The sequence below is a fragment of the Sesamum indicum genome, linkage group LG2, assembly GCF_000512975.1.
Source record: "Sesamum indicum cultivar Zhongzhi No. 13 linkage group LG2, S_indicum_v1.0, whole genome shotgun sequence".
Classification (NCBI taxonomy): Eukaryota; Viridiplantae; Streptophyta; class Magnoliopsida; order Lamiales; family Pedaliaceae; genus Sesamum; species Sesamum indicum.
In genome coordinates this window covers 11,905,752-11,924,895 of record NC_026146.1, presented here as the reverse complement: position 1 = coordinate 11,924,895, position 19,144 = coordinate 11,905,752, and the positions used below count along the sequence as shown (strand labels likewise).

General features: G+C 36.5%; 1 protein-coding gene across 1 annotated transcript; it reads left to right on the top strand.

Moving 5' to 3' along the window:
- Positions 4,597 to 13,069, top strand: LOC105155937 (peroxisomal acyl-coenzyme A oxidase 1). The gene is made up of 14 exons (XM_011071917.2): positions 4,597 to 4,797; positions 5,345 to 5,453; positions 5,547 to 5,608; positions 5,763 to 5,972; positions 6,177 to 6,264; positions 6,351 to 6,513; positions 7,298 to 7,496; positions 8,366 to 8,563; positions 9,135 to 9,266; positions 10,253 to 10,373; positions 10,703 to 10,813; positions 11,406 to 11,475; positions 12,371 to 12,554; positions 12,649 to 13,069. Exons 1-14 carry the CDS (start codon positions 4,660 to 4,662, stop codon positions 12,856 to 12,858), a joined length of 1,995 nt encoding a protein of 664 aa, XP_011070219.1. The 5' UTR covers positions 4,597 to 4,659; the 3' UTR covers positions 12,859 to 13,069.

Sequence of the window (19,144 nt, the reverse complement as noted above, 5' to 3'; positions counted from 1 at the left end):
AAAAGAGAGTGAATAAATAAGAATGAGAAAAATTATATGAATATATTTTTTTGAAATAGTTCTCTTCAAAGTATGCATGCTACGGTATTTTGAATTAAATTATATAAAAAAATTAATTATAATATTAATGTATATAAATGGTAAATTGATATTTAGAAATGAAAATGAGAATGATTATGAAAATACATTATTATAATAAGACAATGGAACAACTTAAATTCTTAAACTATCAATTATACTAAAAATATAGAAGAATAACATAGTATTTCGCTACAACGAATATAATATTTAATTATGATTAATTGTCATAATTAATAATTAATAGTCATAGCAAAAAATAATTGACCATAGCCAGTAGCGGTTGTTGATCGTAATATTTGCAAGTGTGGCTAATATATTTATATAGTTTTCATGAAATTTTACATCAATTTCTATTTAATTGATTAATAATAATTATTTATCCATAGCCAATAAAATTATAGTTAATATTATTTAGCAATAGTACACTAATACTAATGATGAGTGGATACAAAATGACTCGATTCATTGTAAGAGTTTGTACGTCATAACTAATATTATTTTAATAATTTTGTAACCAAATCTTCTGTAATTGATTAATATATAATTTAATAGTTTTTAGAAATATTCTCTAAAATGAATTTTTGAAGTATATATTTTGATCATTTTAGAATAAAACAAGGCCTAAAAATTAAATTTTAGAAATTTAAAAAATGATATAAAATAAAGATAAACAAAAAATTTTAAAATCGGTCTTCGAATATCATCCACAATGACGGTACGTACAACATATTAAAAATAATAAACTATTTATAATTTTATTTGTAAATCATTGTAAAAGATCGATACATCTTAGAAATAAATTTCATTAATAATATTTTTTTTTTGTCTTAGAAATATTCAATTATCTTTTTACAAAATTATTGTTATCATTAATTTCTATATTACTACAAATTTTCTCACTATTAAATATTGTGTAATATTTATTCTTAATATTATAATTTTTTTATGACTAATAAACTAATAAAAATTGAAAATTTTAATGATTTAGATAAGTAAATAACAAAAAAAATAATTATTATAAAAAAGTAATAAAAGTGGCATGATGTTAATTATAATAATATATTTAAAATTAACAAAGATATTAAAATAATAAAAATTATGATGAGATTAAAACTATAAATTTTAATTTTTCTTTTATTAAAATATGATTTTAATATAATTTAATTTCAAAAATAATATTGAAGAGGATGTCAAACAACATAAAAAATTATAATTTTACTCAAAATAAAGATTTCACACTATTTAATGGCAAGGTGAAACGGACACTTCACAACTTATGTAAAAGGCTAAATTACAATATATTTTTATGAAGTTTGTCGTAATTCTAAATACCCATTAAAATTAATGATCGATTAACAAATATCACTATAATATCACTTTTCTTATTTTTTGAAACAACCATTAATATATATATAAAAACAACATGCCAAAATATTTTATTTTTTTTCTCAAAGACAGTGCTTGCTGGTGTGTATGTGAGCGTGTCCGACAGAGAACATAAATTTTGTTATTATTAATATAATTTATATAAAATATATAACAATTTTATGTTGAGTCGTAGATGTGATCCATGACTCAAAAAAAAATATTTTTTTTAGAAAAAATGTCATGGATGCTATCTATTTAGTAAGAATAGGAATCGACTCGCAAAAATGAATGAACGTACTTCAAAAGCGTAAAACTATTCATTCACATTACCGTGAGATCGAAAATAGAATCAAGGGACATTCCATTCTCAATATTCTTGAAATCCATTTGAAAAATACCATAAAATAAAATCCTTGATTCTATTTTCAATTCCGAGATAATGTGAATGAATACTTCTACGGTTTGACGTACAAGGAGTGTGAATTTATAAGAATTGTGAAGGTGAGAAGTGTGGAGGTGGAGAAGTGTGAATGTGAGAAAAGTGTGAAGGTGTGAGGTGATATATTAATAAGCAAAAGATATGTATAGTATAGTAATTATATTTTTTGTTTTGTTTTATTTTTTATATTAATTAAATATTAATTATATTTAATTAATTTTTAACAGCATAATAAAATCCAAAAAATCATAATGTTAAAATTATATAATTATAATTACAACCCTTTGTTAAAATATATTACAATAAAAATACAAATATAAAAATATCCACCGTTCCATAATTGCATTTGTGGCTTTGACGCCGAGGTATTCTTATTTCCGCGCCCATATTTTGTGATGGCTCATTTGTTCCTCATTATCATCACCACCGAGATTAATGTCCAAACAACTTGATGTTGTTGCAGAACTAGACTCCAAATTATCACGATGTGCACTAAATGATGAAAATGGAATTGGTGACATATAGTACCTGGTGCATATGGTTGATTAACACTAAGGCCAAAATCAAGATCTACATATGAAGAATAATCTTCTGTATTGGTTGGCATATATGGAGCCGATTGAAACCAATCATCTTGCGGCGGTTGAGGCACGTAGTAATCTTGAGGTGTATATACTGTACAAGGACCATTTATATCCACTCCAGTATCATGATGTTCAACTGAACGAATAAACATTCGGCTAGAACTTCTTCTTTACCTGGGGGATGTGGTGGGAGCATTATTGGATGGCGTATCAATTTGTTGTGGCTGATGGATTATGGTTTCCTTGATATTTGTAATCCGTCTTCAAATCTGTCCACCAATTGACTGTATCCTTTAATATTTAATGGTTTAGATTGACATAAACTTCAAGGGCATTCACCACCTTTGCCTGAAAAATATAGAAAAATAATGAATGTTGTGTTGTAAAAAAATATTTAAAATAAAGTATGCGACATTGTATAACATACCACAACTTACAACATGGGTGCATCTCTAAGTTGGTACCCGCTTTCCACACATCTGTTAGTAGATGACGGCACGAAATTTCTTGTTATATTGTAGTATCATTCCCAATACCCTCATTTTGAAATTCTTCTATTGGAAATTATGCCAGAATGCATAATAGAGTTTTGAAAGGGACTCACCGCCTACCATTGACAACAATAGCTAAGATGACGTTTCGACGTACTATCCATTATTTTCGTGAGAGGTTTTCCAAGAGTAGTGTATTGTTAGCAACAACCAATTGCGGAGGAATTTTACATACAAGATGTTTACATGTTGGCGATAAAGTTCTGTTGAGTATATGCTCACAAAATACCATTAGTTTCAAGAATCCCCTCGGTTGTTACAAAACGTCAAAATGGACATGGACTGAATACCCATGTTATTAAAATTACGAACCGAGAATGTTCATGCAACAAGTGAACTTAATTTGACATCTCTTGCAGTCACACTCAAAAAGTATGCATTGCATACATGATTAATGCTGCATCAATAGTGAAGGATTATTATGATTTAATGACTTACAGAAATACATATTCTAAATCATTTGAACCTGTGCAATCCGAAGATTATTGAATGTCCTGGAATTTGAGTTGGTCCATGACACTACTATTTATATCTCTACACGCTACATCATGTATTCACAACGAGATGGATTGGCCGTAAATGAGTGAAAAACAACAAACCTAATCAAATGTGCCGGTGTGGGGTCCTTAACAATAATCAACTTTTTTACGTTTGTATAAAAATTTGTATACTATTCTATTTTTACAAATTAATTGTACTTTTTTTAGAATTGTATAAAAAAATACACTGTTACATTTGTATAGTTCATTGTTAATTTTAAATTAATACAATTTTAATATTTTGATTTTTTTAATTTTATTATGTTATTAAAAATTAATTGAATATAATTAATTTATAAAAAATAAAATTAAATGAAAAAAAATATTTATGAGCATGTCATGGATGACATCCATGACCCACGACATGTTATTTTTTTAAAAAAATATTTTTTAGTATAAAATTTTTATATATTTTATATAAATTATATTTTTATAATTTCTTTAATAATAATAAAATAATTAACCCATATAAATTTATCCGCCAAACATATATTATAGGCCTAATTACAATTAAATTACCGCTAAAAATATAAAATTATATTTTTGTTCAAAAAAATTATATAAATACACGTATAATTCTTTTAAAAATTTATTATTTATAATTTACACTCTTTTATTAGAATTTAGATGAAAAAGGCTGATTTAATAAAAAAATTGCAGAAATGTATGTATTCAATGTATTTATGTTATAGGCCTAATGACTATATTTAATGTTTTTATGTGATAATTTTATACTTCTAGAAGAAAAAAAGTAATAACGTTTTTACTTTATATATATATATATGTTATTATCTCTTTATACATATAAAAATATATATTAAAATATTATGAGGGGTAAAATAAAAAAATTATATAAATTTTTTTATGTCAGTATTTTTTATTTAAATTTCAATGGAAGGGGTCAACTGTAAATTGAGTGAATTTATAGAGGAAATTTAAAATTTCTATGGGGGCAAAATATAATTTAGCATTTCTTAGAGGGTGGCACTGTAATTAACTCTATATTATATTGTTCCCCCACACCCATCAGCAGAGTATCCGTATCATTATAGTGATCCGTAAATTATTAGCATCGCTTGTTGTTCTTCGGAGTAAACATGGAGGGAGTGGATTATCTTGCTGAGGAGCGGAAGAAGGCGGAGTTCGATGTAGAGTCGATGAAAGTTGTGTGGGCTGGTTCGCAGCATGCCCTCGAAGTTTCGGATCGTATTTCCAAGCTTGTGGCTAATGATCCAGTAATCTTTATCTAGCTTTCGTGATGTCCTGTTTTCTGAGTGCTTTTCTTTTCTTTCGGTGTAAGCTTGGTCTGTAAACGCGGCTGTGGCTGAGATTTCCTGGGATTTTTCTTGACTTCTGGTGGTGGTCATTGCTAATAGACATCAACGGCGGTGAATTTTGTTCTACTTTGAGCTAAATTGGCTGATGGTTAAGTTTGATATAGTTCCGGTACAGACTAAGTATTTCGTAGTTGAACTGTGTGGTTTCAGTTGGTAATGCCCAATTTTTCAGGTTGCTGCTATTGATCATGCCGGGTGTCAACTTGAAATAAACTAATAGAAACAAAAATCTACAAGTAATGTACAACTCATTCAAGGAGGCTTAAACTACCGGGATTTTGAAATTCGCTACTTACAATACATTCATTAGAAGATTTGCTTGCTATTCCAATCTATTGTGCATCTGATGTAGAAGTTCTAAAAATTCTGATGAAATAATTATGATGTTCCTTTTACTTTGGTTGGAAGTTGATATGATACCAAGTGTTTCTGCTGTTGGGTTTAGGCTTTCCGGAAGGATGACAGAACAATGCTATCAAGAAAGGAATTGTTCAAGAATACTCTCAGGAAGGCAGTTTATGCATGGAAACGGATAGTTGAACTCCGTCTATCTGGTAAGCTCGTTTGTTCAGTTTTTGATATGGTGTTTTACCTGATATTTTTTCATCTAACCATCTTCATGTGAAATATTCAATTCATTCTTTCAGAAGAAGAGGCATCTAGATTAAGGTTTTATGTGGACGAACCAGCTTTTACTGATCTTCACTGGGTAGTGTTCATTTTGTAACTTTTTCATTTTCTGCTTTTTTCGTTTACATTGGATGTTTTCGCAGGGGTGCATTTATTTGTAAGTTAAACATTTCATTTCAAGGCTTTATCTAATATGAGGTGCCCTATGTTACTTACACTGTTATCCTGTATAGGGAATGTTTGTTCCAGCCATAAAGGGCCAGGGTACTGATGAACAGCAGCAAAAATGGTTGCCTTTGGCCTATAAGATGCAAATAATTGGCTGCTATGCACAAACTGAACTTGGCCATGGCTCCAATGTGCAAGGTCTTGAAACCACTGCTACATTTGATCCTCGTACAGATGAATTTGTGATTCACAGTCCTACACTGACTTCAAGCAAAGTAAGTAACATTGTTCAGAGGACCTTGTTTCTCGTTTGCATTAAAAGCTGTGCTAAATTGGCATATGATTTTCATAACATTTTTAAAATCTGAAATTTTCTGTTTTCTAAATTTCAACAAAGTAATGTAGGATTTTTATGCTCATGTTTTTTGTGATTGAATTTTCTCTAATTTGTTCCTCATACTCTGTCATTTTTGTAATAGTGGTGGCCTGGTGGACTAGGCAAAGTGTCTACACATGCTGTAGTTTATGCTCGTCTTATTACAGATGGCAAAGACCATGGGGTTCATGGTAAGTACAATTCACCTCCTTCCATGTGTTACAAGTGATATCCTTTCTCATCCTTGGTAGGAAAGTATAAAAGTTTGTTGGTGTAGGATTTATTGTCCAACTCCGGAGTTTGGAGGACCATACACCTCTTCCAGGAATAACTGTCGGTGATATCGGAATGAAATTTGGTAATGGAGCATACAACACGATGGACAATGGCTTACTGAGATTTGATCATGTCCGCATTCCAAGAAATCAAATGTTGATGAGGTATTCACCTGCCATATCACTTCATTTTTCTGTCATGTATTGCTATCAGCATTTGCCAGATGTTGCTCTGGAATGATTAACTGAGCTATAGTAATGTGGACTCAAAAATGTTGATTGATCGATGAAGTGTACATTACTTAGTTTCTATTTGAATAGATTTATTTGAGGGATGAAAAAGCTCAGTGTTAAGATGTACACAAATATGTCTAATGTGAATTTGACCTGAAAGGCAGCAAGGATTATGGCATAACTACTATTCACCCTTTCCAAATGCTGTGTTTTTCTGTGATTTCCCATGCTGTGTCTACTTGTCGCACAATTCTTTGAAGTGTATCCTATAGAAGAAAATTCATTAAATGTGTAGGCATCATGTTTGTCATTCACTCGCATCTTAAGGATAAAAAAATGAGTGTGATCAAAATGGATGGATGTAATGGGTATAATTCTAGGAATCAAAAGGTTTTGATGGCAGATGGCTATCTCAACTCATTCAACTGACTCATCCTTTCATCTCTCTCCTTCCCAAGGCACCTTTTACTGAAAATCACTAATGTTTTGACAATTTAAATAATTTATTTAGCTCCCTTCATTCCGATTATAAATGTGAGTGTGAACATTTGCGTAAAAGTTTCCGTATCAGCTCAAAATCCTTGTTAGTTGGTAATATATTCCATAAGCTTTGGTGTATTTCTTGTACTATAATTAACATTATCAATCTTTCCTTTAGTTGAAAAAGTATGCTTATCAGGGGATGCTGTTATGATGGTCATCTTGGATATCTCAGGGTTTCACAGGTTACTAGGGAAGGAAAGTATAAGCAGTCTAATGTGCCACGGCAGTTAGTTTATGGGACTATGGTGTATGTCCGGCAAACAATTGTAGTGGATGCTTCTTCTGCTTTGTCAAAGGCTGTTTGTATTGCTACAAGATATAGTGCTGTGCGGAGGCAATTTGGATCACAGAATGGTGGCCCTGAGACTCAGGTAGGAGATCAGTTTTCTGGCAGCTTAGTTCATGATTTTGGTTCGTGGACGTCTTTTCGTAAGTTGTTTTCTATCAGATTGGTCAATTAACTAGCAAGTGGAAGCTGACCCGATTGAATTTTTCACACTTCCACACATAACCTATATCTAAATACTGTTTTGCTAGACCTCTTCTGGTCAATAATAGCTTTTGCATGATGTAATAAATCTTTTGTGTAGTGCATTGGTCTTAGTATCCTTTTATCCTATCTCATGTAGTCTGTATCTACTTCATAATCTTAGTTGGTTATTTACTATTTCAACAAACACCTTCTCTGTTGATTTATCTCTTCTTGCATGTAAGATTAATGTTTTGGGCATGCTTGTCAAGTATTGCAAAGAAAAATGCTTTTTCATCTTGGCACATGGCTAATAGGTTATGCATATATGTGCCATACACAAAAGGGTGTTATAACCTTTGTGCTACTATCTAGTTCTCATTCATGCTTGGAAAATTCTCGGAAGCGTGACATAAATAATGATGGAAGTTATATATATTATTATATTCACTTACTGCTGTTTGTGATCTTGATAAAAGAAAGTGTATCTTGCATCAATAATTACCAAATAGATGCTTTTAAAACTTTGCGCATGTGTACTTCACGAGTTTCACATAGGTCCTTGGATGTAAATTCTGTTTTGGAGATAAATGATACTTTCAGTTTGTAAGACAGAAAATAATAAAAATTAATTTGGCAATCACAAGATACATAATTTAAATAAGTTTCTGAGTTATTCAATTAAATTTGTCTTTGAGGTGAATCAAACTTTTAGGTTTATTGTAGAAGTAAGAAGATAAATGAAGGCTTTACCTTAATTTTGGTTTCTAGGTAATTGACTACAAAACTCAGCAGAGTAGACTCTTCCCTTTGCTAGCTTCCGCTTACGCCTTTAGATTTGTTGGTGAGTGGTTGAAATGGCTATACACGGATGTAACCCAAAGATTGCAAGCCAATGACTTCTCAACACTGCCTGAGGCTCATGCATGCACTGCAGGGTTGAAGTCCCTGACTACTTCTGCCACTGCTGTAAGTACTGATTGGTGATTTCTTGTTCTTTATGTTAATCTTTTCATGATTTTGTTGGTTTCGCGTGCATGCTTTAAGCTTTGTTCCTATGTTTGCATTTGTGTCAATGAGCTTAAACCTGGTGAGCATTGACAATGTCAAGAATGGATCAATTATAATTTGCGTATGATGCTAGTGATTTAACAAGGATTTAGCTTTTGCTTAAGGACTTATTTGAAGTCTCTCAGGTTATGTTTCTTGTCGCTTCCATAGATGCATTTCTATAGGTCTTTTTTGGCTTGTAGGTGAAATGCTTTGTTCCTTCTTCTAGTTTTTCATATTTGGCCATTTTTAATTACATTTGATTTTTAGTTTGTTTCTTTGTATTCATGGTTCATTTTGTTTGACTCACAGAACGCATGCATTTTTTAAATGCTCAATCCAAATTGCATCTTCACTTTCTCACATAAACCATGATATTGGTACCCATCGCATCTCAGTCTCATTTTAATGAACACCTGATCCTTTAAATGAGGCAAATTCCTGAAAATGAAAGCAAGATAGTCCTAAATTATTCTTCTTTTGTGCAAAGGATGGAATTGAAGAATGTCGAAAGCTATGTGGAGGCCATGGTTACCTATGTAGCAGTGGGCTTCCCGAATTATTTGCTGTTTATGTTCCTGCTTGTACATATGAAGGAGACAACATTGTTCTTCTTCTACAGGTACTTTTTGTGTGCATGTTTTCCATATGCATGCGCTCATGTTTTTAGTTTTTCTGCTTTAATATTTTACTATCACTTCATATATAATTTGGCAGCTGGTTGTAGGCAAAATTTGAACCTGAAATGAAAAGTGGTGATATAGATGGGAGAGAAATGTTTTTAATTTCTCTTATATGAATTTGCAGGTATATATATAATTGTTGCATCTGAAGGTTTTGATATGAGCTTCAAATCACAGGGAATGTGATTTGGAGTTCTTTAGTTTTCTTAAATTGTATCTTCCCATTTGGATATACTAAATTGTTATATATATAATTGTCGCATCTTCCCATTGATCTGAAGGTTCTTATTAAGAGTTGTTTGTTAAAATCTTTAGGAAACAGTTGAACTCAATGAGTTCTTCGATATGTGTTTCATTTGCAATAGCATTGGGATTTATCACGTTATGTATTTTTTGTGCGGAGCAGTTTGTGTCCGGGAACCAGTGCCAAACATAATTGTTCATTGCACTGTTTAGTTTCCTTTTTTTTTTTTTTTTCCTGGTAGTGTACCATTTACACATTGTTGTCCATGTGCCACTTTAATTGCACATGAGGAGGCTTAGAACTATTTTCCTGTTGACTGAAGTCTTGTCGATTTCATTTAAACCACTTACAGTGAAATATGTAAACATTTACTACGGAATTCGTTGAAAAGATTGAATGTTCTCTGCTGTTTTGCTGAGTATTCTCGTATTTCACAATAACTTCTATCAGCAAGTTTGCCTGATCGTAGTTGGTATATTCATTGTGTCGGATGAAGGTGAACAGTGCAATATGCAGCTGTAGTTGGATATTAGAATGAGACACTTGTCAAGTATATCATTATGTTTCAGAAATTTCACTTCTATGTCGTGAAATTAGTTTGAGGATGATTGATTTTTAATGTGCTATGGCATGGTGGTTGAATGGGCTTTAGCTAATATATATGTTCTGTTTCTCCTGTAGGTTGCTAGGTTTCTCATGAAGACTGTTTCCCAGCTTGGAACTGGGAAACAGCCAGTGGGAACTATTGCTTATATGGGAAGAATAGAACATCTAATGCAATGCCGTTGTAATGTTAAACAAGGTATGATTTCCTCTTCAAATTTCTCTAATCAGATGATCAAATATTTTTTCTACTTTCAAAGGGCATGGCCTGCGATCACTAAATGTCCATGAGTTAACTTTTTGTTGAGTATGGTTATAACACAATATATATATATATATATATATATATATATATATGCTTTTGCTCTAGAATCTCTTTTATGGGTTCTTATGATTGCTAAGAGTATTCTCTATGCACAATTAGGAATTAGTGATAGAAGATTGCCCTGAAACTGTTCTTTATGTCTTCTTGTGAGCCATATCCACTTGAGGAATTAGTTTGGTAACTTGTGTTCGTCTGTCGTGCAGCTGAGGATTGGTTAAATTGTGATCAAGTTATGGAGGCATTTGAGGCAAGAGCTGCTAGAATGTCTGTTTCCTGTGCTCGAAATCTGAGTAAATATGCTAATCCAGAAGAAGGTACACTTGCTTGATGGGAATTTGACGTCTTCTAGTCTTTACATAGTGTATGATATAATATAGCATTTCATGACTGTAGATGAATCTGCTATGTTTGGGTACTAGTAAATGATTTGAGAGATAATATTACTTTGACACACAAAGTCTTGCTTTTATTTTTTTGTACTCTTTTGAAAATCAGATGTCCTGAAATAAGATTTCATATCCTAAAATAGAAGTCCTTTTTCCAGAATTGTCTTAAAGTAATAGTAATGGAACACTACTCCCAATCACTATTTTTAAAAGCAGTGTTTTAAAATTGTTTAAAACTTTCACTTTTTCTTTTTTATTTTAGAACATTGCCATTTGAAAATCTGTGCCAAATCAAATTTCAGTTAGAATATTGAGACAGGAGTATATTAGCCCCAACACCTGATGGTTTTGAGAGCTCAGCCATTAAATTATCCAGACTTCATTGATCTAATTGATACCTATTGCCATAAATACAACTCAAAAATGGGTTTCCATTTCATGCTCCTTAGTGGTCTCCTTGAATTCTTATATGGCCTTTTCATTTTAAATTTGTCTTCATTACTGTATCGGCCTTTTTCAGGCTTTGCAGAGCTATCTGCTGATCTAGTAGAGGCAGCTGTCGCTCATTGTCAATTAATTGTTGTATCCAAGTAAGCTTTTTCTGTGCTTTGGTAAATAAAACTATCTAATACCGAGTCCGAATGATATCCTTGGGTTTCACTTTAACTCTATCAAGTGATTCAAGGGACGAAAAAAGGAACTATCAAGTCCATTAAAATGTATTATCTTATAGACCATCAACTGGCCCTTAACCATCTTTACCTATGTGTTTAAGATTTGGGTATTTGTCTGGATGGATATATGCATTCTTGTAGTGTTTCAGTTGGACATTAGTCCCAGTTGAAATCACTACTAGATCTTCATGCGGTTTACTTGCAAATCTGAGGAGCATATGGTCTTTGGGTTGGCCAAGGTTTTTCCTAAATTTGGATAACTTCTATATCAATGAATTTCTCTTTTTCAATTATTTGTTATTAACTTCAGTACATATATTGGTTCTGTAGACTTTTGTTTATCTTTATGGATAAAGATGATCAATTCAACTGAACTGTGATATGCTGAGAATGTATCACACAACATGAGGTATTAGAACTTGAAAAGATCTTGTTTCTGAAGTTGCCAAGACGGCTTTGAGTTGATAAGATTGCTTGCAACTGAACGTTACTGTGATATACTGAGAACTTATCCCAAAACTTGATTTAGAGCTCTATTTCTGAAGTTTCCAAGAGAATGATTGAGTCGTTGACAAGATCTGTAATATCTACTTGTGGTTGATTCTTCAGTAGATATTTCCAATGAATTTCGTTTTTCTTGCCTGGTTTTGTTGATGTGATCTCTACTGGTAAATAAAAAGAATTGAAGCTTCTTGTAGGCTACTTTTTCCTTGAGGGTTCTCTGGTTGAATTGTCTGGCATGCTGAGTATTCTCCATATCTTTGACTAATTAAGATTAAATGGTCATGAAAAAAACTTATGCCGGGTATAGGTTTATTGACAAACTGCAACAAGATATTCCCGGTGAAGGGGTCAAACGACAACTAGAGGTGCTTTGTGGTATCTATTACCTATACCTTCTTCACAAGCACCAGGGTGACTTCCTCGCCACCAGCTATCTCAATCCTAAGCAGGCTGCACTTGCTAACGATCAGCTCAGAGCACTGTATTCCCAGGTTTGTCAAACTTAGAGTTTACATTCTTGTATGTGGGCTTCACTTCACTGGGACCTGTGCTTTAGGGTAGATTTTAATTTCCTATTTGTTTTAGGTTCGTCCGAACGCCATTGCTCTTGTGGATGCCTTCAATTACACTGACCACTTCCTTGGTTCAATTCTGGGCCGCTATGATGGTAATGTTTATCCGAAGCTTTATGAGGCTGCTTGGAAGGATCCTTTGAATGAAACTGTCGTACCTGATGGCTACAATGAATACATGAGGCCTTTGCTCAAGCAACAACTTCATAGTGCTAGATTATAGAAGTATACGTTCAATATGTCATCGTCTTGTTTGCTGAAAATAAAATCCTATTTAGGTTGTGATATCTGTAAAATTGCAATAAACTTATAGGGTAAAAGTGTATACGCAAGCCGGGAAGATTCCTGCGTGACGAAAGTAGTGTGGAATTATAGTTATAGTTATCTGACACTATTACCTGAACTAGTAATAAACACCTCCGTTGGATGTGACTCGTATGGTTTTATTAAAGTAATAGTATATTTTTTAAATTTAATAATTAAATATAAAATATATTAATTAGTTTAGAATAAAAAGAACTTCAGGGCTCTTCTTACAACATGTACTGATTACTTGTCTGGTTGCTCGGCAATCCTGGTGTCTATCCAATACTCCATGGCCTGTGATTTCAAACTGAAACCAAAGCATGGATGCGAAATTAAAGTTCCTAAGGAATTTGATGGCACTGGTTTTGATCAATTTCTTGTCATTTGTTGGTTGGTATATGGTGGAACAGGAATCCTAAGGCGGTGGAGAGTATGATCAGATTATTACCTCTAGCTACACCGAGTTATCTTGCAACCTTTGTTAGTGCTAACCAAAAAATTATGGATGGACCAGTTGCATTGACAACTCAAACCTAGGAACATAATGAGATAGTCAAGATTTATTCAATTTTAATCATGCTTCCAATGTATATTCTTTTTCCAAAGGTTGAATGCTTGATTCCAACTTGAATGTCTCTTCCCTTGCGACACTTTTTCAAGAAGGCTAAGATGGCAATTCAATGCCTTTCAACAGTCCTCCTTCATTTGTAATCTTGACTTGCTTCTTGAAATTTATAAATTTGTCGGAGGTAACTGCTTTCGTCAAAATATCAGCTGGTTGATTAAGAAATTTCACCTTCATTCGCTAACTCTCGGGTGAAAAGTGATGCCGGAGTTCGATATGCTTGGACCTTGCATGAAAGACTGGATTTTTCGCCATAGCTATTGCGGAAATATTATCACAAAATGTCGTGGTTGGCTCACTTTGCTCAAACTTCATCACTATGTTTGTTTTCATTTTCAAATTATTTTCGAGACAAGTCAAAACACACCCAATGGTTGCCATCATTCAAAAACACCTTATTTTGGTGTTTTTAATTGTTTTAGCATAAATACATACATATATATACACACATACACATATACATAAATATATATAAAAAAACACATGATTTGACAATGAATAGTAATTTTTGTCTCCCAAAACACAACATTAAATATATAATACTTATTTTAAATTATCTCCAAAAATAAATCCAAACATACATACTATCGCTAACAAACACTTATTTTATCTTTGTTTTTCTCTCTTTATCTCAACAAAATACAACAAAACACTCAAAAAACGAATCCAAACATTATGCACATCTTTCAAATTCTTCTAAGCCCAAGTATTTCTAAAGCTGCATGCCTAGCTGCAATATACTCAGCTTAATAGTACAACGGATTTTTGTTTTCTTCACCTCCACGATATCACATTCATCCTTTTGCAATCATTAATGGATGTAGCCCAATCACTGTCGGCATACCCAATACGCTTGCAATTTTCTTTTATTTTTAAATTCAATACCTTGATTCTTTGTACCCTTTAAGTGCATGTGATCCGGGTCGAAAATACGCGACCTCCTTGGTTCGGTCTCCCAAGCGGTTCGAGGTCGCTCCTCTCCCAGACTAGTGATTGGGCCCTGAGAAAAGAAGCAGATCATTAGGCTTGCTGGGGTGGCCCCCAGCTAAGGCCCTCCGATGCTTAAGTCAGTGTTTGGTTGAGGTCGAAATATGGGGTCGCTGGGAAAAATAGCGAGCTGAAGGTAAAATGCGGTCGAGACGACGTACCTCTAATACACTGACTGGGAGGTATATATAGAGAACCAGGGGGTCTATCGACCCGCTACGCGCGTGCCACGTGCTCCAAGTCGTCAGGTCGGGTCGCGACCCGACCCGGTGAAAGTGGCGCGGGTCATGCTGGCAAACTTGCGATTTTGGGCCCCATCAAGGGCAAAGTTGTCTTTTTACGAGAAAATAGGGTTTTATCCCCATCATTACTCCCCTACTTTTCTTAGTGTGAGTAGCAAGCTAAGGAAAGTCGAATGGTCTATCGATCTCGTCCCTCGGATCATCATCGCCATCTCGATATCCGACCGTTGCCTTTCGACATCCGACCGTTGTCTTCGACACGGATCTCCATAAATTTACCCCTATAAATACAGGGAGGTTCGACTGCAGTTCTGCTTCATTCTCAATCTCAATCGTTCCTCGCGCGATCTGCCTCCTCCAGCTGCGACCTGCCTTCTAGCCAGGTACTTCCGAGCGACCTCCTTTTAATATTATGTCTTCCAAGCCTAGTAATTCTAGTAGCTCATCTGGTAGTTCATCTAGTAGCTCTGGTAGTTCATCGAGTACCTCTAGTAGTTCATCTGCTAGTTCTTCGGGTAGTCCCGGCAGCTCATCTGCGACCTCACAAATACCCATGGCTCATAGAAAACAGATAGGATCCCCTAGCGTAGGTAGAAGCGACCCGGAGATAGCGATCTCACTGATGACCCCAGAACATAGCGAGGGCGAACCAACTGATAAACCTTGGCTAACCATTGAGAGCACTTTATACTTCACAGCTGATGCAATTAGAGAGAGGTATTATATTCCTCTAGATCACGAAATTATTCTTCCTTCTCCCTCGGATCGCATGAATCGACCTCCACCCGGTAGTTGTCCGATTTCTATTGTACATTTAGCTGCGGGCTTGCGTTTTCCCCTTCCTCGTACCGTTGCTAGAATTTTATCTAGGTTGGAGATAGGTCCCATGCAACTAGCTCCCAATTCCATCTGCCATATTTTATCCTTTATTATCATAATGGAATACTTCGAGCTTGAACCCGACTTCGATAGCTTCTGGTCGCTTTACAAGTTTACGACCTCGAAGAGGTCAGGCGACCAGGGTTTCTTCTATCTTACTGCCAAACCTAACTGCTCCTTTGTTACCAAGCTGAGGTCCAATGTGGGCTCTTGGAAAGACAAATTTTTCTTCCTTCGACCTCCTCCTAACCAAGTCTGGCCATTCCCTTGTGATTGGCGAACTACTAAACCCGAACCCAAAATCCACGGCGTAGGGTTAGATGACGACCTGATCATTACTATCACCCAGTACCAATATCAAGCCAAATTGCTTTTGACGGAGCATACCCTGAAGCTCGCAGGTCTCAGTCCGGCACCTATTCAAACTCGGGGCTCTTTAGGTGATCAATCTCTTACCTTCCTCTGTTCGTAATTTTTGGTACTTAGTGGTGACTGGTTTGTATCTTTGCAGATTCTGTCGTGATGGATGCTCGCATTGCAAGAATGGTTCGTGCGAAAAGGGCTAAGCGAGCAGTTCCTCCTTCGGGACCAGATTCCCAGCATACTCTATCTGCTCCTTCAGAAGATGCGTCGAGGTCGCACGGAGTTCGATCTCTGAGTCCATCGGGTGCGACTCCCGTCGAGGTCGCCAGTGGGGACAACGATCCCACTCCTGAGCATTTACCGAGGGACTCCGAAGAGCCAAGTGATCCCGAACCGCTCATCCGGAGGAAGTCCAAGGGGAAACAGGTCGCTTCGGAGTCGTCCAAGAGGAAGCGTAGTTCCCCGCGACCTAATCCCTCCTCCCAAAAGAAATCCAAGGCAGATTCTTCGGCGGAGAACGAGAATCTGAAGGCAGTTGACGAGTTGACTGCCTGGTGGAGAGAGACCCAGATGGATCTCCAATCGCCTTCATATAGTCCGGCTGCCATGGAGGGGGAGAGGCTGATACCGAACTGGGCTATCTCGGGCCACAGTTTTGTGCTGAAGACCCATGTCGGCCAAGACTCCTGGGAGTTGTATAAATTCACCATCCTACCTCGCGATCAAGCTCTCCTTGCACCCATGTCGCATATTCGGGTCGAGCAGAACTTCGCTCATTCCCTCTCACAGGTAGTGTTTTACCAACTTCATAAACTTCTTTTGCTTTTGCCTTAACTAATTCTCTGCTGCTATATGTAGATCTCAGCTTTTGGACACCATTTGTCCTTGAAATGCAGTTACTGGCGACATGAGAAGATGGTCGCTGACAAGCTACTCGAGTAAAAGAGCTCGAAGTTAGCGACCTGTGAGAAAGAGAAGGTCGAGCTCGAGTCTCAGAAGTCCGAACTAGAGGCTCAATTAAGAGAGCTCAAGCAGAAGGTCGCGTCTTCGGTGGAATCGGCTAAGGCTGAAGGCTTTTCTGCGGATCGGGTAGCTGGTCGAGAGGAATATCTATTCTCAGAAGAGCATCAACACCAGCTCGAAGTTGCCCGGAGTCAAGGTCGCGACCAGTACCTGAGTTCTGATGACTATAAGAAGACCTTGGCGGACACTCGGTTACAGGGAGCTCGAGATTTCATGAAGTCTACCGCCTTCACAACCGCTGTGGAAGCTAAGTCTGCTGACAACCTCATAGAAGGTTTTAATCGCTGCATTTATCAAATAAAGAAGCTGAAGGGGTTCGCTGATGGGTTCGACACGAACTGGACCGACCCGTCCTTGGATGGTAATCTCGCGGCGTTCCCTGAAGAACCCCCTTTGCAACATAATGATGAATTTGCGGTCTTGGTGGAGGACCTCGAGGGTAGTGGTGAAGATGCAGTAGATAAGTAGGCTCTTGTATTTCAATTTGTAATCGTTTACGCCGATCATTGTACTTACCTCAGAGTTGAGGTAGAATCTGTAAATTATCCTCTTCAATGAACTTCCTTCTTTATGAGAGCTTCCCCTTTCATCTTCGAATTCCCCTAATTCCCTTAAGATAATCATCAATCCGACCTCAAATATAGGGAGAATTGAAGGGATTTTCAAACACTTCTCCTGATCGCATTGATCGGTTTCGGACGATTTTGCACCTTATGTTGTCCTGCCAGGTTGTACCCTTTCCAGGCCTCGTAGTTGGTCCTTTATAGACGAGGGGTCGTGTGGTTGGTGGTCTTTCACAGACACAATGAGATCGCGCCTTGCGCAGGTCGCGTAGTTGGTGGTCTCACAGAATGTGATCGCGCCTTTTGCAGGTCACGTGGTTGGTGGTCTTTCACAGACACAATGAGATCGCGCCTTGTGCAGGTAGCGTGGTTGGTGGTCTTTCACAGACACAATGAGATCGCGCCTTGTTCAGGTCGCGTGGTTGATGGTCTCACAGAATGTGATCGCGCCTTTTGCAGGTCACGTGGTTGGTGGTCTTTCACAGACACAATGAGATCGCGCCTTGCGCAGGTCGCGTAGTTGGTGGTCTCACACAATGTGATCGCGCCTTTTGCAGGTCACGTGGTTGGTGGTCTTTCACAGACACAATGAGATCGCGCCTTGTTCAGGTCGCGTAGTTGATGGTCTTTCACAGACACAATGAGATCGCGCCTTGTGCAGGTCGCGTAGTTGATGGTTGCGTGATATTGCGTCGTGGAGTAGGATACTACTAGAGCTGGAGCTATTTATTTCATGTGAACATTCATACGTGCTAATTTAACCAAATATTGTGATTGCGTACATGATTTGTGATGTAAATACGAACATTTCAAAAAGATAATAATCATCCGTTGGTTGGTGGTCTTTCACAGACACAATGAGATCGCGCCTTGTGCAGGTCGCGTGGTTGGTGGTCTTTCACAGACACAATGAGATCGCGCCTTGTGCAGGTCGCGTGGTTGGTGGTCTTTCACAAACACAATGAGATCGCGCCTTGTGCAGGTCGCGTGGTTGATGGTCTTTCACAGACACAATGAGATCGCGCCTTGTGCAGGTCGCGTAGTTGATGGTTGCGTGATATCACAATGAGATCGCGCCTTGTTCAGGTCGCGTAGTTGATGGTCTTTCACAGACACAATGAGATCGCGCCTTGTGCAGGTCGCGTGGTTGGTGGTCTTTCGCAGACACCATGAGATCGCGCCTTGTTCAGGTCGCGTGGTTGATGGTCTTTCACAGACACAATGAGATCGCGCCTTGTGCAGGTCGCGTGGTTGGTGGTCTTTCACAGACACAATGAGATCGCACCTTGTGCAGGTCGCGTGGTTGGTGGTCTTTCACAGACACAATGAGATCGCGCCTTGTGCAGGTCGCGTGGTTGATGGTCTTTCACAGACACAATGAGATCGCGCCTTGTGCAGGTCGCGTAGTTGATGGTTGCGTGATATTGCGTCGTGGAGTAGGATACTACTAGAGCTGGAGCTATTTATTTCATGTGAACATTCATACGTGCTAATTTAACCAAATATTGTAATTGCGTACAT

What these genes read in the sequence shown, in the direction of transcription:
- LOC105155937 (XM_011071917.2), top strand. Translation starts at nt 4,660, where the DNA reads ATGGAGGGAGTGGATTATCTTGCTGAGGAGCGGAAGAAGGCGGAGTTC. An exon ending in CTACACTGACTTCAAGCAAA is followed by an intron (nt 5,973 to 6,176) that starts GTAAGTAACATT and finishes TTTTTGTAATAG; the next exon opens with TGGTGGCCTGGTGGACTAGG. An exon ending in CCGTTGTAATGTTAAACAAG is followed by an intron (nt 10,374 to 10,702) that starts GTATGATTTCCT and finishes TCTGTCGTGCAG; the next exon opens with CTGAGGATTGGTTAAATTGT.